Source organism: Heloderma suspectum, chromosome 13 (genome assembly GCF_057233095.1).
Source record: "Heloderma suspectum isolate Gila_16-S chromosome 13, 16-S_ref, whole genome shotgun sequence".
NCBI lineage: Eukaryota > Metazoa > Chordata > Lepidosauria > Squamata > Helodermatidae > Heloderma > Heloderma suspectum.
Genome location: NC_139470.1, coordinates 12164148 through 12188366, shown reverse-complemented (window position 1 = coordinate 12188366; position 24219 = coordinate 12164148). Strand labels below are relative to the sequence as shown.

The 24219-nt window shown below is 47.1% G+C and overlaps 1 protein-coding gene across 5 annotated transcripts in view; it reads right to left on the bottom strand.

The window, feature by feature from the left end:
* The window catches only part of ULK1 (unc-51 like autophagy activating kinase 1), a 127503-nt gene that overhangs the window by 28476 nt on the left and 74808 nt on the right, over positions 1 to 24219 (bottom strand). For 3 of the 5 annotated variants that reach the window (XM_084820028.1, XM_084820026.1, XM_084820029.1), the window contains 7 exons: positions 20072 to 20154; positions 18290 to 18340; positions 9728 to 9816; positions 6621 to 6780; positions 5065 to 5125; positions 3081 to 3170; positions 568 to 696 (listed from right to left, as the gene is read on the bottom strand). In XM_084820028.1, coding sequence (XP_084676154.1) covers positions 568 to 696; positions 3081 to 3170; positions 5065 to 5125; positions 6621 to 6780; positions 9728 to 9816; positions 18290 to 18340; positions 20072 to 20154 — 663 coding nt within the window. The remainder of the gene's footprint in view (positions 1 to 567; positions 697 to 3080; positions 3171 to 5064; positions 5126 to 6620; positions 6781 to 9727; positions 9817 to 18289; positions 18341 to 20071; positions 20155 to 24219) is intronic. The other 2 variants (XM_084820030.1, XM_084820027.1) reach the window with 1 other exon arrangement.

Sequence of the window (24219 nt, the reverse complement as noted above, 5' to 3'; positions counted from 1 at the left end):
CCATCAAACAGGCTGATGAAAAGGATTGTGGAGTCATGCTAATTGCATGCAATTTAACATGTGGAAATCAGCTGCAGCTCTCTCTGGTTTCTGATATATAGTTTTCCCCTTACAACAACCAGCTGCCTGCTGTTGCCACAGAGCTAACGTCACCAGAAATGCTACGGGCACAGCCCAGAGAAAGTTGGTGAAGTCAATGGGATTGATGCACGTAGTGGATGTTTCCTCATTATTTTTAATGGGGCACAGCCAACAATATACACACAAGAACATATGACTGTAAGAAGAGCCCTGCTGGATCAGACCAAGGGTCCATCTAGTCTCCCCTCCAAGCACTGACCAGAGCCAGACCTGCTTAGCTTCAGCTAGGTGGCTGCCTCATGTGCCTTTGGACCTTTTAAAGCCATCCAAATTGGTGGCCATTGCTACGTCCCGTGGTAGTGAATTCCACAGTTGAACTATGCGCTGTGTGAAGAAGTACAACCCTCAAGGATGCTACGTATGACAACACCCAAGACAAGAAACAGCTTCATAAGGCTCTCAGCACTGACAAGTCTTGGTACTCACCGTGGCGAAGTGTATTGATTAGGAGACTGTAGGTTCTGCTCGATCCGCCGGTAGTTGTGGATCTGTGTAGGGACCGGGATGGGAACCGACTGTCCATATTTGCTGCTTGAGGACAACTGGCCAGGCCTACTGTAGGACACAGACAAAGCACTGTTAGGGAGGGACTATGAGGAACTTGTTGGAAGAGCTGGGTATGTTTAGCCTGGAGAAGAGAAGATTAACAAGAGGCATGAGAGTGGTCTTCCCATATCTGGAAGGCTGTCATGCAGAAGTTGGAAGTGAGTTGTTCTCTGTTGGCCCAGGAAGGCAGGGCTAGAACGGACAGGTGGTAGTAGCCAGGAAACAGACTTCTGCAAAACGTTAAGAGAGACTCAGCGGAAGCTGGCAGCTCCAATTTTGGTGGGGCTGAGAATCCATTCTGGGTTTCAGCCAGAACGCTAATGGAGCTATCCAAGGTGCTGAACCCTAGCCCCAAATAGGTTCAGCACCTTGGACAGCTCTTTCAGAGGTCTGGCTGCTGGGATGCCCTCAGTGGCCCCCCTCCCTCAATTGGGGGTGTCAGAGAAATCCGTTTGGGGGGTGGAGTTCAACGCGTTTTCCTAGGCTTGGCCCCCTGGACTTTGTCTCAGCTCCCACTGTGGTACCCGACTCGATCTGCAGCAAACTGGCCCAGTTTGCAGATTTTCTGGGAATTCTGTGCTGCTTGAGGGAGGGGTTGTTCTGCAATTTGCGCAAATTTCTGAGCAATCTGTGCAAATTACAGCTACATTTGCTTAATCTGCACAAATACGGCTGTAATTTGCACACATTTCAGAACCTCCCCTCCCCCCAGAAATGTGCCAAAAAGTTCCCGTCTAGGGAAAAGCCCACAGCTTGGCTCACAGATGCAAACCTCCGAACTCTGTCGAGCCAAAAAAAAAAGCAGATTTCCCAGAGCGGGACATCCCTACCCTCGATACTGCCATGGCTGCCCCCTAGACAAGCAAAGAGCTGGATGTGCCTGATCTTGTCCTTTCTCGGAACCTAAGCAGGGTCAGCCCTGGTTAGTATTAGGATGGGAGATCGCCTGGGAATCAGGCTTCCTGCATGAAGCAGGGGGTTGGACTCAATGGTCTTGTAGGCCGCTTCCAACCCTATGATTCCCACCATCCCTGACCATTGGCCATGCTTGCTGGAGTGGTGGGAGTTGTACTCCAACATCACCTTGGGAGCGAAGGTTGAGAAAGGCTGATCTAGCCAAATACAGTCTGCTGTGAGAGGCTGTGGTTCTTCAAGGTCTCAAGTACTAAGGGGGCTTTCCCAGCCCAGCAACTGAAGATTGGTAAGGGCTGGATGCACCTGATCTCGTCTGATCTTGGAGGCTAAGCAGGGTCAGCCCTGGTTAGTATGTGGATGGGAGACTGCCTGGGAATCAGACTTCCTGCGCTGAGCAGGGGGTTGGACTCAATGGTTTTGTAGGCCCCTTCCAACCCTATGATTCTATGATCCTACGATTCTGTAATTCCCTTGTCCTCTTTCTCAATCTGCACAACTGCCCAGCAGGAGAGTACAGGGCAAGGGGAGGATGTGGCTTCATCTCCTCGCTCTTGCGACTGCTTGCGTGTTTGGAGTGGGCAGGTGAACAGGCAATGGCAGCAAGGCGGAAGAGCAACCAACAGGCCCAGGAGGCTTGGCGGCTGACCCCTGCAATGTTGTGGGCCTCAGCAGGTGCCCAGCAATGCTGACCTTGGGCATACAAGAGTATACTGGAGAAGAAGGAAAAGCATATGAGACGAGGGCCGCAGCTTGGTGAAAGAACACCCGCTTTCCATGCAGATGGTCTCAGGTTTGATGCTCAGCATCTCCAGGTATGGCAGGAAAAATGCCTGCCTGAACCCCTGCAGAGCTGCTGCCAGCCAGTGTTGACAATACTGAGCTAGAAGGACCAAGGGTCTAACTCAGTATAAGCCAGCATCCTATGGTCTTTCCAATGGGAAGACAGCTTTAGATCGGGGGAGCTGGAAGTTGCAGAGCGCTGCTCAGGCCTGGGGAGTGGGAAAAGCAAACGACTAATTGGGGGCCGCGGCAGTGCTGGCAAAGGGATTGTGGAAGGTCGCACAGTGGGACTGGACTGGAAGGAATATTTGCAAAAATAACCCACTGTTCCCCTCTGCCACCAAAACGAGTATGTCCCCCTCCCAGTAAAATAACAAATGGTGAGTGTGGCATCCACTAGGTTTGGCTTTCCAACCCATTTGCATTCAACACCCTTTGCCGGTCTTCCAGAGCAACAGCAAGTAGAATCAGAGTCTGGCAAGGAGCAGCATGTGGGCCCACACCGGTGGCTCTTTGCCACTGGCAGGGAAATGTTGTTCTCCTCTCCTCCGGTGGCAAAACAAAGCTCTGCAAAAGTGGAGTTAACCCCCAAAAGTTCCTGTGAACCTTTTAATCAAGTCTGGGACAAAGCACAAACACACAAACAATTCCAGGCGGATGATGAGAAACACCCTGAACCCCACCCATGAACCTCTTACCCGCATGAAGTCGGGGAAGTGCTGTAAGGAGGTGAGGGAGATGGAGTCCTTCCTTGGCTTTCCAAGCCTGCTGAAGTCACCAGGGAGCTGCTGGGAAAGGGAATTGGGGAAAAAACAAACAAGGGCAGCCTTATTTGTATTAGAGATGTCACTGCTTCAACAAACCTATAGCCCCAAACTTCTCATTGGACTATGCGTTTATGTTTGCAAATAATTATTTCTTTTTCAGAGCAGGAAATGAAAGTAGCCCAAATGCTAGAACTTCTTTCTCAGTGGTTGTGGTGCTGAGTAGGTTCCAGGGAGTGGTATTTATTTATCTGTAAGTCACCACAAAACCTGGGTTCTCTGGCTTCTCCCCCACCCCACCTCCATGATACAACGTAATAACAGCTATCACCCAATCCATCCTGCGTACACTCCAAGAGATTTGCAGAAGAAATGAGCCTTTCACCTCTAGGACAAGTCCAACTTCACAAGCTGTCTTGCACATGCATATACCAGAGTCCAGCAATGGTTCTACCAGGAGCCCTGCTTATATTTCAGGTGGGCTGTCCACTCCCCTTTTAAGAATACCATGCAGCGTGTGAACATTTATCCATCAATGTAGTTATCCTGTACTTTTTTCTTTTTTCTTTTAGGAGGCCTTTGGGGGAGATTGATGACCACCTAAGACTTTCTCCTTTGATTATACTGCTGCTGTCTGTTTTATCATGTTTTAAAAATCGATGGCTGCTTGTAAAGAGTAAATTACTTCTCTTTACTTGCTTTGGTTTCCCAGTAGTAATGTATGGCTGTGAGAGCTGGACTATAAGGAAGGCTGAGCGCTGAAGAATCGATGCTTTCGAACTGTGGTGCTGGAGAAGACTCTTACGAGTCCCCTGGACTGCAAGGAGGTCAAATCAGTCCATCCTAAAGGAAATCAACCCTGAGTGCTCATTGGAAGGACAGATACTGAAGCTGAAGCTCAAATATTTTGGCCACCTAATGCAAAGAGAAAACTCTCTGGAAAAGACCCTGATGCTGGGAAAGACCGAAGGCAAAAGGAGAAGGGGACGGCAGAGGATGAGATGGCTAGATAGCATCACTGATGCAATGAAGATGGACTTGAGCACGCTCCGGGAGACAGCGCAGGACAGGAAGGCCTGGCGTGCTATGGTCCATGGGGTCACGAAGAGTCGGACACGACTGAACAACAACAACTTGCTTTGGCCTCTTGAGAAGAAAAGTGGGGTAATTACAATTGGGGGGGAGAGATGTTGCTGTGGGCCTCTAATATAGCCTTGCACTTGGACAGCATGCATCCCCTTTTTCCTGCTGCTCAGACCCACCCCAAGGAATTACCATAAGGAGATCCCAAACTTCAGCAACCTCTATTTCATTTCATTTCTTATATTTCTATACCACCCCACAGCCAAAGCTCTCTGGGCAGTTCACAAAAATCAAAATTATTAAAATACATTATACAAAGTACAAAAAAAATTACATAAAGACATATGGACAGACAGCACACACAAGGACAGCATATACCTAAGAACAATTTTTAAACGATCAACCAAAGACAATCCAGGACTGGATTAAAAACTCGGGTTTTAACCTGATGCCGAAAAGATAATGATGTTGATGCCAGGCAGGCCTCATTGAGGAGATTATTCTATAATTTGGGGGCCACCGCTGAGAAGGCCCTCTCCCTTGTTGCCACCCTCCGAGCCTCCCTTAATTGAGGTTTCTTTGGGGAGGCAGATGCTTCTTTACCCCAAAGTGCCATAACACAGTGACAGAGCATGTACTTTGTGTACAGAAAGTCTGAAATTCAATCGCTGGCATCTCCAGTTAAATCCCAGATAGCAGGGGCAGGACAGACCTTGGACTGCTGCTGCCAGTCAGAATAGACCATACTGGGCTAGCTGAGCCAATGGTCCAATTCACTATTCAGCAGCTTTGTACATTCAGGTTAGAAATTCACTTTTAAGTTCTTTTTCCTTACCCACTACACATCAGACTGTCCTGGATCGGTTTCCCTCCTGCAGCCTCCGCAGCTATATCACCTAGGTTTCAAGAAGCACAGAAAGGATTAGTTTCAGGTCCATTTCAACCCAGTGACATAAATGCACAGAGACACACACTATTACGGTTGTAGTTTTCTCTCTAGGTCTGTGGAAATAAGCAAGAATCGCATGAAAAAGAGTAGACCTTCAAAAGGCCCTCAGATGACATGGAGGGCTTTCAAATTTCTTGCTATTATGCACAGAAAGGTTCAGCTTCTGGCCAGGTCTGAGCACTGCATCTGGGCACCTCTGATGGAGGCTGGCGCTGAACTCTGGGAGGGAGTGGACTTGGTACCATGCAAACCCATGGCTTGTGTGAGGCAAGCGATGGTGTGTACAAATGCATGTGGCAGGGTGGAAAGATTGCACAGATTGGACATGTCACTTGTACATGGATATGCGCCATCCCCCAGCTCACCCCCGCCCCCACAAAGACTTCATTTGCAGACGATTTATTATATTTCAGGTTTAAATATTAAAACTTTCAATTTTGCAAAGCAACTCTTTAATACATACATACATACATACATACATACATACATACATATATATATATATATAAAAAAGTGTGGAATTCCATTTCCATTTGCAAATGACGAGATTTTTCAACATTCCCTGGCACAGATGTGTGTCCGTATCATGGCCCATTGAAGGTAGATCCATTAGCGTGCGCGCGCACACACACACACTTTTCCTGGTGCCTGTGGCTCAGCCCATGTGAGTAACATGACTGGGTTCAAACATCTGAACTGGGCCAGATCTAAAAACACCACTTTACCAAGCAGAGCCAGTTTCAGGTTTCGGGGGTGGGTGGGTGCTAGGCGAGATGCCTACTGGCAGGCCTCCTCCTGTGTCAGCATCCCCCCCCCCCCATTCCAGGTCAGCTTACCTAGGGGTGGGAAACAGCATCCCAATCAGCACTAGGCAGCCCACAGTGGGGCCCCCGGAGGCGCCATTTTAATTTCCCACAATACCCCTGATGTAACACTGTGAAAAATGTAAGTAGTGACTTAAATCAGGAGAAAAAATGGCTTGGTGGGGGGCAGTCAAGGAAGGTGTCAGCGGTGGATCTGCAAGAGTATTGGGTCTCTAGCAGCTGCCGAAGTTTCCGGGTGCTGGCGCTGAGCCTGTTGCCAATTCTTGGAAATATATTCTTATGGCAGGGGCTCCCAAACACTGATTGGAGAACTCCTAATTGGATGTTCAGCATCCTCATAAAACTCATCCCCAACAAACCAGCCTGGACTGTCATCTTCCTATCAAGGAATCAGGGCCCTCACTTTAGGAACCCCCAAGTTAAAGAACGTGGCCCCATCCGAACTGGCTAGTTCCAGGTTTCGGCAGCCTCAGGAAGGGGGAAGACATTCCCATCTTAAAATCAAAGCGCACAGGGCGATCACAGATCGTGTCCTCCGCCCTCCAGCGCATCCACAGCCCCGCCACCACCCCATCAGCCTCGCCTCTGCCGCCAGCTTCAGAAGGAACCGCCGCTTACTTGAGAACTGGGCTGGCACCATGACGAAGTCGTCGGTGTCACAGGAGGAATTCTTGCTGCTGCTGCCAGCTGACTCCTTGGACCCATGCAGGAAGCCAGGAGAACCCTGGGTGGGAGAGGCTAGAGCCTTCTCCTGGAGATGAGGCATCTCTCCGAGGGACTGCTCAAGGGAAGGGAAGGGGAGAAATGGAGTGAAACGCAGCCTTTGAAGCAACTCGTTCAGCATTCTGCTGGCGCCGCTGCATGAAATTGTATAAAACACTCCCATAAAATGAGCCAGCGCACTAAAGCTGCCAGTACTTCGACGAAACAGCTGCTTCTTTCAAGGGAGCTCTTTCAAAAGCTCCAGGAACAAAACACGGCCATTTCAGTGCCCCAGAACCCAGTGAGCGTCTGCCAACAGTACATCCCTCAGGAAGCGGGGAAGGTTCCTTTCTGCAGAAACCGGCAGTTGTTATCCCGTTATTACACTGCAGAGGAGCTGGTTACGTGACTGGTGCACCCGTGACAACTCAGAACAGCTGCTGAATTTACTTTAGTCTCTGGTTTGTTTATATGTGAAGAAGCCAGTCGAAAGAGAAGCAACAAGACATGGATTCCCCTCTCTTTTGCCCCACAAGAGGGGATTGTATCAGTCAGGGATAGCCAACGGTTGTACTCCTGGGTGGCAATCTTCAAGGCCCTCTTCTAGAAAAGCTTTAGCTTCACCTTCCCCAACCCGTCGCCCTACAGATGTTTTGGACTACAACTCCTATCATTCACAACCATTGGCTAAACTGGCTGAAGCTGATGGGAGTTATAGTCCAACCCAACTGGAAGGCCCCAGGTAGGGGAAGGCTGCTTTAGCCATTCTGGGTAAGCCCAGAGGCAAAGCTTCTGGCTCAGATCAAAATGGAGATCAATGGCTACTAGTCTTGATGGCCATGTGCTACCTCCAGTACCAGAGGCTGTGGGCCTGTGTACACCAGTTGCTGGGGAACATGGGTGGGAGGGTGTTGTTGCACTCGTGTCCTGCTTGTGGGTTCCTGTTCGACAGCTGGTTGGCCACTGTGTGAACAGAATGCTGGGCTAGATGGATCCTTGAACAAAATGCTGGACTAGATGGACCCTTGGTCTGATCCAGCTCGTCTTATGTTCTTATTTGATCAGGGTGCTTATCAAAACACAGCAATGTTATTTGATCCCAGGGCACTATCTTGCTGAAGCTAAGCTGGTCTAGAACTCATCACCACCACCAATGGCCACCAGTTTGGATGGCTTTAAAAGGGGGTTAGACAAATTCATGGTGGATGAAGCTCTCAATGGCTAATACTCCTGATGGCTATGTGCTATCTCCAGTACCAGAGACAGTGAACCTATGTACACCAGTTACTGGGGAACATGGGTGGGAGAGTGCTGTTGCGCTCATGTCTTGCTTGTGGGTTCCTGGCTGACAGCTCATTGGCCACTGTGTGAACAGATGGCTGGCCTAGATGGACCCTTGGTTTGATCCAGCAGGGCTCTTCTTATGAGATAGAGCCAGGCTTTGTGAAGAGAGTTTCTCATCAGACAAGTCTAGCACACCTGGGCCTGAGTGGGTTCCCCTTCTATAGGGGAAATGAATACAGCTGTACTGTCAAGGGAAGGGACAGAATTTGCAAGCAAGCAAGCGCGCCAGATACTGAGCTGGGTTCTTCTCATTCCATCGTTCCTTTTACTCCTTACACTCCAAGGCTTTGTGAAGAGAGGGTATCACGCAATGCAAATCCACGATGTGACCACACTTGGAATACTGTGTAGAGTACTGGCTGCCACACCTCAAAAAGGATATTGTAGAGCAGGGGTAGGATAACCGGTGCCCATCAAAGGTTTTGAACTACAGGTCCCATCATCCCTGACCATTGGCCATGCTGGCTGGAGCTGGTAAGGAGTTGCAGTCCAAAACATCGGAAGGGCACTAGGTTGTCTGCTGCTATTGCAAAGCTTGAAAAAGGGCAGAGAAGGATAATTAAAACGAGCCGGGGCTGGAGCAGGACAGGTTCCGACTTTGGGGGCTTCTTGGTTTAGGGAAAAGGTGAGAAAAGTGGGGAGGGGCATGACAGAGGTGTATGGAATTCTGCATGGTGTGGAGGAAGTGCACTGGGGGGAGTTTTCCTTCCTCTCTCATAGTACTTAGTGCTAGGGCCCAATGGGGTCATCCAGTGAAGCTGAATGGTGGGAGATTCAGAACAGGCAAAAGGAAGGACTTTTTCACCCAGCGCAAAGTTAAACGACGGAATTCGGAATTCACAAGATGTGGTGATGGCCACCAACTTAAGGCAGCTTTGGAAAGGGGATTAGACAAATTCATGGAGGAGAAGGCTATCAGTGGCTACTAGCCATGATGTCTATATGCTACGTACATCCAGTATCAGAGGCAGCATGTCTCTGAATAAACGTTGCTGGGAACCCACACTGGGAGAGGGCTGTTGCCCCTCATGTCCCACTTGTGGGCTTCCCATAGCCATCTGGAGGCCACTGTGGGAAACAGGATCCTGGAGTGGACAGGCCGCTGGCCAGATTCAGCAGGCCTCTTTGGCCACATACAGCAGGCCTCTCCTTGTGCTTGTCGCCTTGTGGACAAATTCATAGAATCACAGAACAGTAGCGCTGCAAGGGGCCTATAAAACCATCGAGTCCAACCCCCTGCTCAATGCAGGAATCCAATTCCTGGAGGAGAAGGCTCTCAAATGGCTACTAGTCCTGGTGGCTATGTGCTACCTCCAGTACCAGAGGCAGTGAGCCTATGTACACCAGTTGCGGAGGAACATGGGCGGGAGGGTGCTGTTGCACTCCTGTCCTGCTTGTGGGCTTCCCGTGGGCAGCTGGCCGACCACTGTATGAACAGAATGCTGGACGAGATGGACCCTGGGTCTGATCCAGCACAATTCTTATGTTCCTATGTTGTGTTCTTCAGAGGGTTAATTGGGAACGGCCACATCCAGCCCTTTTGCTTATAAGTTACCACCCCCTAAATGTGGTCAACTAGGTGGGTGTGGAATGGCAAGACCAAAAGGAGTCAGCAGCTAGCAGAAAGTCCAAATGAGAAACTCTGGAGGGGGAAAACACACACCAACAGATGTACTTACCGGAGGGGATGCTAGATGGGATGTGGAAGAGCTGCTGGACGAGCTCCCGGAGCCAGAACTTGGATAAGAAGGCATTGGCACAGAAGCAGCTGAAGAAAAGGTGCCGGGGTGGGGGGGGGGAGAGGAGAAAAGAAAGAAAGGTCATACTTTCTGGGTTGTCAGGAGTAGGATTAGAAAGGCTTTCTCGTCTTCCTCACGCCAACAGATTTACCTCAGGTGCCAGACAATGTCATTTAACAGAGAGAGGGAAAACAAGTCAATGGTCAGTGCAACTGATTGTGGCAGGTGTCTTTTTCTCTTCGATAAAGCTCTCGTTTCTTTAGCTGGGCTGCAGATTTTAAAGAGTATGTTATTTTCCTGCCTCTGATCACTGCCGTTGTTATGTCATTGAAAGATGTCTTTCAGTGCCTTTTTGGTTGTGGCACTGGAATGCTCTCCCCAGTGAGGCTCGCCTGGCTCTGACTCCAACGTCCTTCTGGTGCCCAGTGAGGACCTTTTTATTTGACCAGGGCTTGATTATTGTTTTTTTACAGCTCTTTTAGGGTTTTGCACTTCTACAATATCTGGAGTCTCATCTCTCTGTGTGTGTGTTTTTTAATGATGAGGCTGTTCTGGTGTTGCCGTTTTAATTACTTCTATGACCTAATTGAGGTTTTTAAATTGTAAGCTGCTCTGAAAGTCCTTAAACAGCAAGGTAATAAATATTTTGGTCAGCAAGAATGTGCAGTAGAGCTTTCTCTGTTGTTGTGCTTAGGAGTTGGAATGCCTACCCCTGAAGATCTGTTTGGTTCTCTCCCTGATGTCATTCTGAGCAAAACTGAACACCGTTTTGGTTCAGGAAGGCTTTCAATTTCTTGGCTTGTATTTCCACTGTTGGGCCTGCTTCCTCAGTTGCATTTTTGAGAGCTTGTAAATAAGACCACAAAAGTTACTAGCCTACAAAAACTCGTCTGTTGTGGGCTGGCAGAGAGCTCTGTCCCTCTTTCAGTAGCCCACTCACTGACCTACTTACAAGTCTATGTACTCGCCTGCATTCAGTTCCTTGTCGCCAATGGCGACTAGGCGACTGTTTGAATACAAGACTGGTTTATCATCTCCTGTTCCTTGGTGTTTTTTAGCTGTTACTTTTTTTTTGATTGATTGGTGCCGATTGTTTTTGATCATGTTGCGAGCTGCCTGGAGTGCCTCATATTGAGGAAGAAAGGCAGGAAATAAATGCTTTTAATAAAATAAATCTATAATAAATACATGCAGAAGAGATAAACAAATACAATCAAACTGAATCACAGACTAGGGTGGTACAGGTAGACATATTTGTGCACATGTCATTCTGACTTTCTGCCTCAGGTGTGAATACATTTGTTATCTGTTTTGAAGCAGAGAATAATCTAAAGACCAAAAGGCGTGAGGCCATAATTAAAATGTTTCAGCCCCGGCTGCTCTTCCTCTTTATCCTGACAGGCAAATTACCTCCCGGCTCCAGCTTCTATTACTTCAAGCAAAGAAGATAAGGTACAGTTCTGTGGCGTGTTATTAGAAGGCTACAATGAGGACGGTTACACAGAAGAAGAAAATGTTCTGATTAAAATAAAAACACATTTAATGAATTAAGAAACCCTTGGAGACTTGCAATTAAGTGACTTCATGTTATTGACGTTTTAACAGCCAGGTGCTCCCTGCCCTGTAAAACCATGTTTTTGGCCTGTCTGCACTCAGTGGGTTTGGCAGGAAGGCGCAATTCCAGGATCAGATGCTGACAGGGTGGATTTGGGGAAATTCATTGGGAGAATTCAAGGACAAAAAGGAGGGTGGAAGGGTTTGTTTCTACCTGACGCGTTGCAGAAGAAGAAAGGACCAGAGCGAGGAAGATGCACTTAGCAGGGTAGTTCTCCAGTTCACATAGTGAATATAGGGAAGAGGCCCCATGCCAGTGGTAGAGTATGCCTCTGTATGCTAGTTACTGGGAATGGGAGGAGCCTGTTGCCACACTCATGTTTCTGGGTTTCCCAGGAGCATCTGGTTGTACAGACAGAATTCTGGTCTAAGATAGGCCTTTGGTCTGATCCAGCATGGTTTTTCTTATGTACACAGGCTTTCCATGCAGAAGGCCCTGGCATCTCCAATTTAAAAAGTATCAGGCTGCAGTTGATGCGTAACGCAATCTGCTTCTGAGCTGGAAGAGGCAAGGCTTTCCCCTCCATGTCATGCGCATGAAAATAATGAAGGGACCCAGGTTATCACGTACGCAAGGGGGAGACAAGCCCTGGTGCTCGAGAAAACAAAATTTATTACGCTCGACACGTTTCGGACTACTTCCTTCCGCCGGAGCTCATACAAGCCATTTCATCTCTTGCTTTGAAATACACGGATGCTCTTGCTTCTAGATGCTTGCAAACGCTACAGCTGAACTCTATTGCTCTCACGAGCAACCTCATATGCAAGACTTCGTATGCAACCTATCCCATGTGCAAGATTTCACACGGAGTGCCCATCTCAGGTGGTATGATGGAGGTAAGGAGGTATGCCGCTCCTCCACCACGCCAGTTAGAGCACCAAACCTGCGGGCATATGAACCAGGCCAAACAAACACAGCTTGTTTGGGCGATTTGGCACAGGTGTGCCGGGGTTTTGGCCAAGACCTAAAAGCCAGGCAGTGCCCACAGTCCATAGCAAAGGCAAGGGATCTATAGATATGGATGTCCTCCATGCTATAATCAAAAGCTTTCCCCCTCCCCAGAGCTGCATTTAGATGAACAAGGGCAAGCACTGATGAATATTCCTCCAGGAAGGGTCATTCACAAGCATTAGTGAGTCATCACAGACTTAAGCACTGCCAGGGATCGGGTCCAAGGATACCCTGCATCTGATGTAGCACCACTGCAGGTAGGGGAGCCTCAGGCAGAGGAAGGTAGCCCAGTGAGTTCACCGCCAGCCAGGAGGCATAAGCCAGCCTACAGCTGAGAAAATAAAATCTGGGATCTGGATAGAGCAAGAACAGGTCTGTTGAAGCAAAGGGACTAGAACATGGGAGAGAGGCTGAGAGAGGAAAAGGTCCTAGTTTTGCTCCACAGCAGATGTGGGAAGAGGGTGGGGCAAAAGGGATCAGCACAGGAATGAAGCAAGAGGTAATTCTAGGGCCTCATCACTTGGCTCCTGAAAGCAATTAAGAAGGCAGAGCGACTGGCCCTGGGAAGGAACTTGGCAGCCTTTAAAAGGATCTTGCTTCTGCAGCCAGGAGAGACAGTGATATTAACTTGAACATGGCATCTCCACCCCACAAATCCTCAAATGCACGCACGTAATTAGTTTCAGTGCAAAGGAGCCCTGCTTATTTACCAACTCTGCACTTAAACTGGGAGCAATGGAAATATGATGTCCCAGCTCTTTCTATTACAGTCTGTTCTAAAAATGCAGCACAGCCCACTTGGAGGAATTTTATTCCTTTTATAGGGAGTTATCTCCTTTTATCTCCTTTTATAAGGAGTTTATCCCCTTAGAAGAACCCTGGGGATAAACATTCAAGCTGCAGAGCTTCCCGCCTGGTAGAGGACTGTGTCGTGAGCAACCATCACAATGGCAGATGGTGGGGAAAGATGGAATTGGGTTGGAATTGGCATTTAAAAAGGGACACAGGTCTAAATTGGTTTGAGTGCACTTTTGACTGTGTTGGTGTGGAAGCATAACAAGCTTTCCAACCTTAAAATTGGAAGCCAGTCAAACCTTGAGGCTAACATGTTGTCCAATTATTATTATTATTATTATTATTATTATTATTATTAAAGTTATTAATCGCCCAGCTGCCAGTAAGAAATTATAAATATATGTTAAAATAAAAATTGAGAGGAGTAGGGTGTCTTGGTGAGCACCAAAGAAGATCTCTGGGGGCACAATGGTGCCCTGCCCCCTGCCTGTGTTCTGGTCTATCTATAAATGTATTATTCTTTAAAATGAGCCATTAACGGAAGCTGAACTTTGAATATGGGCTACTCTCGTCCTATTTTTGCTTGTGTGGAAAGCAAGCTGGTCACTTATCCTTGCCACATCACAAAACCCCTTCTCTCTCTCAGTCTCTCATATAAGGAACACCCATTCAAAGATAATGCTGGCTATGATGCATCTAAAAACAAGGGAAATACGGTTCTTTGTTAGTACACAACTGTAGCGCACAGTTTTCATTAATGCGGGGACACTTGGCAACTTTTAGGGTGAAACAAACAAAAAACCACTTCTGCCTCAGGTATACATTTTCTATTTTATTATTATATTTTAGAATTCAAATATACAGATCTCCCAGTTTTCAGATACATAAATATAAAAATAAGTAAATGATATAAATAATAAATATATAAATAAAACATAAACATGTGTATAAAATAAAGACATATATAAAACAGGTTCCTAGTTAACAAAATGAAGGGGCCCAAGAGGACACCTCGGAACCGAAACAAGAAAGAAAGACTGTGTAAGATGCTCTGATGGTCAATCATCATTGCTTCATGTTTCATTAGTGAAGGATTGGGGAACCTATGGTCCACCAGATGCTACTGGCTTACAATTTCCACCACCCCCAACCTTTGGCCATGTTAGCTGGGGTTTATGGGAGTTGGAGTCCAACATCATCTGAAGGGCCTCCTTTGCATTGCTGGGTAGGGAAATGGAAACAGAGGGAAAGAGGTAGAAATGTAGGTAGGTGGAAACTGATGGACATATTTTGGTGGGAGATACTATGATGGTCATGGTGCCCCCTCTGCTCTTCCAGCCAGCTACCACACTGTTCACTTAGCTCAATGCTATTTGTCTTGATCGAATCCTCTCCAACATCTCAAACAGTGATCTTTCCCAGTCCTGAGAGTGAAGCCCTTTTGCTTGAAGGTTTGACCCTAGGCTCATCTGCATTATGCTCTACCGCTGAGTTATATGGCCCCTTCCCAAAATGTTGCCAGGAGAATGAGCAAGTACACGCAGAAGCAGCACTCGCTTGCAAGCAAGTGCTCAGAGAACCCATTCACATGAGACTGCTGAAAAGCCACAACGGACTTGGTCTTGTTGTTCATCCATCAGTGCTTTCCAGCTATTGGCACCCAAGAGACCCGAAGTTCAAAGACGACTCCTTTTCTTGAAATGGTTCTCTCAACACTCGAGACTCAGAACACCCAAGTCAAGCTTTCCTTCACCTTACTAGTCTGGCTCCTGAGCGGCCCATTTCACACATAAACAGCAACTTGATGGTTATTCACTGCACAGACTGGAAGCCTTTCAAAACGCCACCTCTGGGGGGCCTCTCCAAGGGCCACGGTGAAAGAAAATACTGCGAGGTCTACATGGTCTCTCTTGTTCAATGGACTGCCATGTTATTGTCCATGAATGGGGCCCAAGGCCCGACAAGCACATTTTAGCACTGAAGGATATGATGACAGAATGGACCTCTGGACAGCACACACCTCTCTCATACGTAGCTCCAACAGATGAGAACAAGAATCCTTCATCATCTTACGTTTGGTTATGCCATGTCTTTCTGGCATGGGATAGACCCAGAAGCCGTGAATTCCGGAGTTTTACTCCCAATTCATATCCAGACATAGGAAGGCCGTGGTCTGGGAAGCGACGTTGGGTCTGTAAATGCCCGTGGACGTTGCCGTTGTATGGGTCCAGTGTCCCAAGGCAGCGGGATGGTTGAGGCCAGAGACAGTGGCCGGATAATAGGGACCCTTCTCTGCCTGTCTTGGTTTTGCGGCTTCAGCGGGGTTGCCTCACGCAGCAGGTTTGGGGAGGAAGGTACTGAAGGGAATGGAGGCCAAGTCAAGAAAATCCTTTCTTGCTTTTGTGGAGATTCCTGCTGGTTTCGCCTCCATAACGCTGGAGCGGATGGTGGCGCTGTTCGGGGTGGCTGCCAAAGTACCTTGGGCGTAGGCCAGGGCTGAGACGATCCTTCCTGGTCGGCGAGCGGCTCTGACTTTGTCGAAACCATTCTCCACAAGGGCACAGCTGATGGGGCAGGAGCAGGAGAATCTGCTGGTCTGTGAACACCCTTGAGTCGGCAGTATCCTTTCCTGTTCCGAGGGTGACCATACCTCTCAAGGCCTTCCCCCCACGGCGATACCGCAGTTAAAGGTAAGGACCCGGAGGGCTTGGAAGCGCCTCTAAACCAGGAGAATTTTTTTCTGCCCGCGGGAGTGACACCTAAGTACAGTTAAGGATGGGGGTTGTATTATTTACAGTTATGGACAGGGATGAAATCACAACTCCTATTTCAAAGCAATGGAGGCCACAGGCCTAGATTTCCCTAGAAGTAGCCAGCACTAGATACCTCAGGGCACATTTACCATCATCCATTTAAGTTAAAGCAAAAAACACATGATGGTCTTATTGCATCTCCCATTGTTTGCTAATTGGCTGACTTAATGGAATGATACACAATAGAGCACACAAACGCACACACGCGCGCGCGCACAACCAAGAGGTAGTTACAACCATCAATGGTGCTGAAAACACTGCTTTGTGAATCCATCCCAACGGAGGGGCATTTGCTAGGTGCAGGAAAGGTTAAGCACTCTACACACACACACACACACACACACACACACACGTTCCCTCCCCCCAACTTGCAAATGCTCCTCGCCCCTGCATTCTTACAATCTCAGGACCACAAATTTGCAGAGACAGCTTCTAGTTACACCCTCTGTCGAATCCCTTCTTGTTGGCCTGTTGCAAGCGGATAACGTTATAATATATGCTGAAGCTGATTTAAATTCTGGAAGTAAACATATGAAGCTGACTTACATCAAACCAGTTCACTGGTCGATCTAACCCTGTCTTTCATGACCTTGGGTGCCCAGATGTCACAGGACTACAACTCCCACCACCCCTAACCATCAGCCATGCTTGCTGGAGTGGTGGGAGTTGTACTGCAACATCACCTTGGGAGCGAAGGTTGAGAAAGGCTGATCTAGCCAAATACAGTCTACTGTGAGAGGCTGTGGTTCTTCAAGGTCTCAGGTACTAAGGGGGCTTTCCCAGCCCAGTGACTGAAGATTGTTTTTAACAGGAAATGCTTCCGCTTGCAAAGAATCCACTCTTCCACCAAGCCACAGTCTGGATTCTTTGGTAAATGTGTATTTACCAACACTCTCCTAACAGGAAACCTCACAGCCACCATGTTTATGTGTCCTCATATGCAAGACTGCCTCTATTTCACTCCATTTCATTCCAGTTCCGAAACTGTTCTGCTTTCCCTCCGCCCCCTTGGATCTTTCAAGACACTGAATTTCTGTTCCGTTTACGTATGTGCTACAGTCTGTTACCTCAGGCACAAAACAGGTAACAAAACCCAGAAACAGCCATTATACAGATTAAAAACTAAATGCGGTCATATAAAGCCATGACAATACGACTCATGCATCATCATAAAACCAGAGAGAATTAACACAACAAGCTCAGCCTCAAATAATTGTTTCCATGTCATTATTGAAAAAATTAGCCAAAGGGTATTAGGTTTGGAGATTTCGACTACATGTTGAAGTTTTGCAGCGCTGTGGAAGGGGGTGTGGGTGGTGATTCAGACAGAGGCTTGCGTCTCACTGACGTGCACTGGCTATCAGCAAGTAACTTCATAGGAAGTAAAGGTTACTTCCCATGAAAGCTGAAATTTCATACATTTAGTGCCAGACACACTCAGAAAACAGAACATGTTACTTCTGTTTCTCAAAATGTTTCTCAGGCCCAAGTTATCTGAAAGGCCGTATTCTCCCCTATGAGCCTACTCGTGCCCTGAGATCTTCAGGGGAGTCCCTTCTCGCTGTCCCGCCACCATCACAGGTACGTCCAGTGGGAACGCAGGAGAGGGAACTCCCTTCCCAGGGAGGCAAGAGTGGCGCCCTCCTTGATATGCTTTCGTGGGCATGTAAAAACTTTTTTTGTTCTGGCAGGCCTTTGGGGATAGCTAGCCTGGACCTGTGAGAATATGACAGATGGATACTATATTTCTTGTTGTTTTTTAACGTTTTGATATTTTATACCATTTTAATATTATTGATGATTTAATTATATTTTAACTTTTGTTCACTTCTATTTATAGGTTTTAATTGTACAAGTTTTAATGTTGTAAAGCCGCCTTGAGTCCCAGTATTGGGAAAAAGGCGGGATATGATGATGATGATAATGATAAGGGGGATTGAAATGTATGCCCAACACCACTGAAAATAGTTAAGCTACCTCCACACTTCATAGAAAGATTAAATTTGGTAAACATCTAGGCTGATTGCTAGTAAAAGGCTGAAAAATACAACATTTTTACACTGAACCTTCAAAATTCCAGAGGCAGAATGTAATTCGTAACAGAAACCAGTCTCCCAGCACAGAGCAAGCAAAGTCATCTGCAGAATGGAATGATGGGCTGTGCAAGATCTGTTGCCCCTTCACACTCTTGAATCAGCCTTGAGGGAGCAACCAGAAATGTGTAGCTAAACTTGCACAGTGCAAGCTGAATTTATAGTGTGTGTGTGTGTGTATATATGTGTAAACTAAAACTTACAGAAAGAGACTGAAAGAATGAAATAAACTTACATTTTTTCATAGAGGCACTTGCATCCAAGAAAGGGTGATGGAAAAATTCATCTGAGGAAGAAAAAAAAAGCAAGTAAGAAAAGAAAAGGAAGCAAAGGTAGCCGTGTTGACCGTAAGACAATTTCCAAAATCCATTTTGCTGTAATATCTTTATTAGGCCAACCAAAAGATCACCAAAAAATGTGCAAACTTTCAAGATCTCTTCAGCTAGCCAGGCTTCCAGACCCCCTTACATAGCACCAATGAAAGCCATAATCTTTGTAAACCTCCTCTGTAAATCTTTGGGCTGCATCAGGGGGCTGGAAACAAAGCCCTATGAGGAGAGACTGAAAGAACTGGGCATGTTTAGCTTTGAGAAGAGAAGACTGAGGGGAGACAGGATAGCGCTCTTCAAGTACTTGAAAGGCTGTCACAGAGAGGAAGGCCAGGATCTCTTCTGCATCATCCCAGAGTGCAGGACACGGAATCATGGGCTCAAGTGACAGGAAGCCAGATTCTGGCTGAACATCAGGACAAACTTCCTGACTGTTAGAGCAATACAACAATGGAACCAATTACCCAGGGAGGTGGTGGGCTCTCCCACAGTGGCCGCATTCAAGACGAGGCTGGACAGCCATCTGTCAGGGATGCTCTGACTTGGATTCCTGCACTGAGCAGGGGGTTGGACTCGATGGCCTTGTAGGCCCCTTCCAACCCTACTATTCTATGATTCTCCCAGAAAGCTTTGGCTATAGGATGGTATAGAAATGTTGTTGTTGCTGTTGTTGTTGGGAGTTCACACTTCAATCTGTGAAATGTTGTTCATGGGTAAGTTTGGTCCCTTGGACATATGATACGTTAGCCAATTTTAATGTAACTCGACCTTGTGCTTTGTTTATTGTAGTTTAGAGGATGCTGTTTTGTTGGTAGTGTGTTTTGATGTGATTCTATGCTGCCCTGAAATCAATTTTATTTGTATATTTATAATATTTATATACTGCTTAATATAATAAAGTCTAAGTGGTTTCCGCTAAGATACATACATTATACAATATAAAAACAAAATAAAAATGATCTATAAAAATAAAAAATAAACATTAATATAAAATAAATAAAACAAGCCAAACTGACTTTTCTGATGTACTAAAAACAGAGGTGGGCAACCTGAGATCCTAGGGCTGATTACAGCCTTTGGCCTAATTTCACACAGTTCTCTGCAAGCTATCAGTTCAGACCTCTGGCACAAGTGATCTGTCCCTCTCCCAGCAGCCCACTAGGCAGGGAAGAAGAGAGTGAAGGGAGGAAAAAGGAATGACAAAGACAGAGCAAGAAAGAAAGGGATGGCCTTACCAGGGCCAGCCCTACCATTAGGCAGAGTGAAGCAGTTGCCTCAGGCAGCAGATGCTGGGAGGCGGCAGCAAGGTGCTGGAAGAGAGAGCTGTGGGCCATGCAGCTGGCTCTGTGCCCCCTAAGTTAGCCTGCAGCCTTCAGGGTTAGTGGAAGAAACTGTCCCATCATTAGTGTTGAAGACAGATCTATCTGGCAGTCCAGTTGGCTTTTGTACATGGAATGGGAGGGGGTACCATCTTATCCTTCACCTCAGGCAGCAAAAGGTCTTGGGCCGCCACTGGGCCCCACTCACTGCCGGCATGAGGTCCCCTACAGATTCTCCCCGAAGGAATGTGATCCTTAAGAGAAAAACGGTTCCCCACTCCTGACCCCGAAGGTTAAAAGACAGAAGCTGCAGCAGACGTGTCTCTGGTATGTCTAGATAACCAAGGCCCAGAATGGAGCATCCCTTACCAAAGTCCATGCGGTCCTTGTGATTCCGTCGCAAGAGTCCTAGCAACAGCTGCCTCAAGTGGGTCGATGTCTCCCTTGGGATGCTATGAAAGGAAAAATAAGAATAGGTGGGAAAGAGTCAGCGTCACAGAAAGCTTACGACTCATCTTTTGCAACACAGTCTAGAAAACAGGTGTGTGAAAAACTTTTATAACCCTTTCCTGAGTAGTTCAAAGCAGTTTTACAGTCTCCAAACACACACACAGCTTAACATAAAACATCACAAAGCAACCAACAATATTAAACCACAGTAGGCTAAACCACCACGGGGAACAGGGGGAGAGAGAAAAGAAAAAAGAAACCCATTCAGTCAAAGGCCTGACCTAGGAATTGAGTTTTACAACCTCTCTGAAAACTTAAGTGGGGACCTCTCTTGACCTCTTTAGGGAGAAGATTCAATACTTCCAGAGCTGTAATTGAGAAAAGGCTCAGCTCCTACCTGTTACCATCCTAACCTGCTATAAGGAGAGAACAAAAACCACAACACTAGTTGGCTAGACCTTATTTGGCAAGCAGGCTCAATAGGAAACCGGCCGTTCATCAAGTCATAGAAGTCATAGAATCATAGGGTTGGAAGGGGCCTACAAGACCATCGAGTCCAACCCCCTGCTCAGCACAGGAAACCAGATTCCCAGGAGGTCTCCCATCCAAGTACTAACCAGGGCTGACCCTGCTTAGCTTCCGAGATCAGACGAGATCAGGCACATCCAGACAAAACTGCTATGTCAGACCATCTAGTTCAGGGGTGGGCAACTTCTGGCCTTCCAAATGTTTTGGCCTACAACTTCCATGATCCTTCACCATTTGCTATGCTGGCTTAGGCTGATGGGAGTCGTACATCAAAACATCTGAAGTTGCCCCACCCCTGATCTAGTTCAACCTTCCCCAACCTGGTGCTCTCCAGCGTTGGGTTGGTTTCTGTGAGGCCTTTCAGAGGCTTTTCAGGTGGAAAGTCAGCCTCTTTCTTTCTTTCTTTCTTTCTTTTTTCTTTCTTTCTTTCTTTCTTTCTTTCTTTCTTTCTTTCAGGACACCACCTGCAGCAGCAGTCCAGGAAAAGCAGAGATCGCCAAGCTCAGATGACTTTTCATCTCAATAATGGATTCCAGACATCAGCAGAGACATGTCCAGAAGAGAGTAGGGAGACAGGGAAGGGGAGAGGGAGGGGGAGGGAGGGAGAGATTTAAAAGTTTTGCACAGGCAAATCCAAGCTGTCTTGGCATTTGCCGTGCGCACAGCATGGTTCCTGCCGCCTGCCAAACTTGCTTGGAGAGGTCAGATAAGGTAACGGCATATTCACCCTATAGTCGTCTCAGCCACTGAGAACACACTCCACTTAGTCTGGTGAAGCTCCATGCCTTGCAGGCTCCCGCTCCCCCTCCCCTCCCCACGTGGAAACCCAGCTTTACTCAGAAATGTCAAAGTAAACAACTGTTTGCCAGGGGCCACTATTTGGGCAGTATTTTCAACTCTCTCTGTCTGTCTCATTCCCTCTCCTTCTCCAGCTGATGTAGGGAAAAAACACACCCGAAAGGAGGGAGGGGGGCTGAAGTGGAAGGCAACCGGACACTTGTTAATGCTCCGTTGGGCTGGTGAAAAAAGGAGCCGTTGTGCACAAGTCTTCTTTTAGAGACTTTGAAATGAAACGGTCGAGGTTTTCTACGAAATGCACAAGCCTCATGCAGGCATTTCCTAGAACCCAGAGAGCATTGACAGCTGCAAGCGACGTCTGACCCGGGTGAGTGGAGCAAAGGGGAAAATGTTTCAGCTCGGATGGCAGACATGCGAGCATCAGTGCCGGCACATGAGGAACGTTAGAAGAGAAAATGCCGGACACTTGGGCCATTGCATGGCCCCCTTATGGACAGCTGTTTAAGAATCGCCTCCCTTGAGCGGGCCAAAAATTCCATCTTGTCCAGAATATTAGGAACACAGGGTCGCTACCTTATTCACTTTATCCCAGGTCAGACTATTTCTCCATCTAGCCCAATGGAGACTCCCACAGGCAGGAGTGGGCAATTTATATTTAATGATCTGCCTGGTCACTATAGACGATTGGGAAATCCATATAAGCGAGTGCATGTAATTCCATGCAAGCAAGCGAGCGGGCTGGTGGAAGAGGGGCGGATCACTCCATCCCTCCTTTGCCAGTCCACCTGGCCTACAACGTCATCAGCCCTAGCTAGCATAGCCAATGGTGAGGCAAGATGGGAATTGTAGGCCAAAACATCCGGAGGGCCACAAGTTGCCCACCCATGCTCTAAGGTGACAGGCAGACGTCTTTCTCATCAACAGTTTCCTGATTCTTTTCTTTCTATGCACCACTGGCCACAGGGGATTGCGAGTCCTATTTCTTCCCAGTATTTTGGACTATAGGGGTAGACTGCCTCTGAACATGGAGGTTCCATTTAGCCATCACAGTTAACAGCCATTAGAGCTATCCTCTACAAATTATAAAAACGCCTAGAGAAATTTATTTTATGAGAAGGTAATTAATAACATTAATACATTAAATACCTATAAAATAAATAATATGCCCAAGAGCATACATTTATTAAGATCGTGAGTTACCTGCCAGGAAGCCACCAGCTCAAATCACACCCTTGCTCAAATTCCTTGGTAGCTTTAGGCTAGCCACCTATCTGTAATATGGGGATAAAGCACCTGGCCTGCCTGATAGGGTTGTTGTGGTTATTGATGCGGGTATGTGCTCTGGGCACTCAGAAATCCTTCCATATAAATACTCAGTACTGTTATCATTATGGGTTGGAAATCAATAACTAGATTCTTATTAGCCACACTGGCTGGGGTGACGGCAACTGTAGTTCCAACACATCAGGTTGGCAGAGAGCAGCCTCTACCCATATGTACCTGCCTGGACTCGAAGCTCATCTTCAGGGGTCCTTCTCCAGGAGCCCCTGACAAAAAAAGGTAAGGCAGGAGGCTACCAGGAAGAGGGCCTTTCGTGTTGTGGCACCCAGGTTGTGAAAGGAACTTCTTAGAGAGTTTCACCTGGCATCTACTTCTAGTCTTTCCAGTGCCAGGTGAAGACTGTTTTTTATTTTCCCAGGCATTTTTAGCATTTCAGTCTTTTTATCTCTGCTGTCTTAAATCTGCTGTTGCATTTTAAATACCGGCACTGCTGCTAGGTTTACTCTAGATGCATTTGTATTCTGCAGTTTTAATCTGTTATAGTTTATATTGCATTTTCTGTTGTATTTTTGTGGTTTTAATTCTTTGAACCGCCCAGAGAGCTTTGGCTAATGGATGGTATAAAAATGAAATAAAATAAATAAGACCCGGTGCCCTCCAGATGTTTTGAACTGCAAATCCCATTTGCCCCAACCAGCATGGCCAATCACAGGGATGATGGGAATTGCAGTCCAAGTCATCTGGAGGGCACCAGAGATTGGGTAAGAATGGGATAGAATCTAGCAGGCTTTCACCTGCCCCACCAACTGTTTCAAATAAAGTGGACAGGAGCCCTCAGGATTCCAAAGAGGAAGAAAAAGTCTCTTATCCACGCAGCGAAACTGATGACTTACTTTACTTTTGCATCAGGTTCAGACAAGTGTAGAGAAATCCAGTGACACCCACACACGTCTGAACAGATATGTTGTGCTTCGAATTCTGTACCATGGTGGTAAGAGGATACCACTCCTACTCACAGCCTTAATTCTTCCCACTGCAGAAAAAAATAGCTTGGGTTTATTTACGTCCCCCCCAACACACACACACGCGTGCACACACGCACACGTGCGTGCACGCACACACACGCACACACACAACCTGCACAAGCAGCATATGACTTCAAGGCACATTTCACAGCCAAAAAACAGGGAGAGCTCATGGCATGTGGAAACCCACAAAAAGCCGATTAATAGGCTGTCTCCATCTTGTCCCCCACACCCTGTTCATCTGATGTTTCCTCAGCCTCTCTGGTTCTGTGGTGCTGTTTCTCTAGGCCTCACAACTTAAACACACGCTCACCACCCAAAGCATTATGGGTAAAGCATGCCAGCAGATACAGAGGAGAGAGAGGCACAAGCTATTTCATGTCATCTGGTTAAAACAGAAAGCTCTTTGGGCTCAAAACCAAGGGCACAGACTTC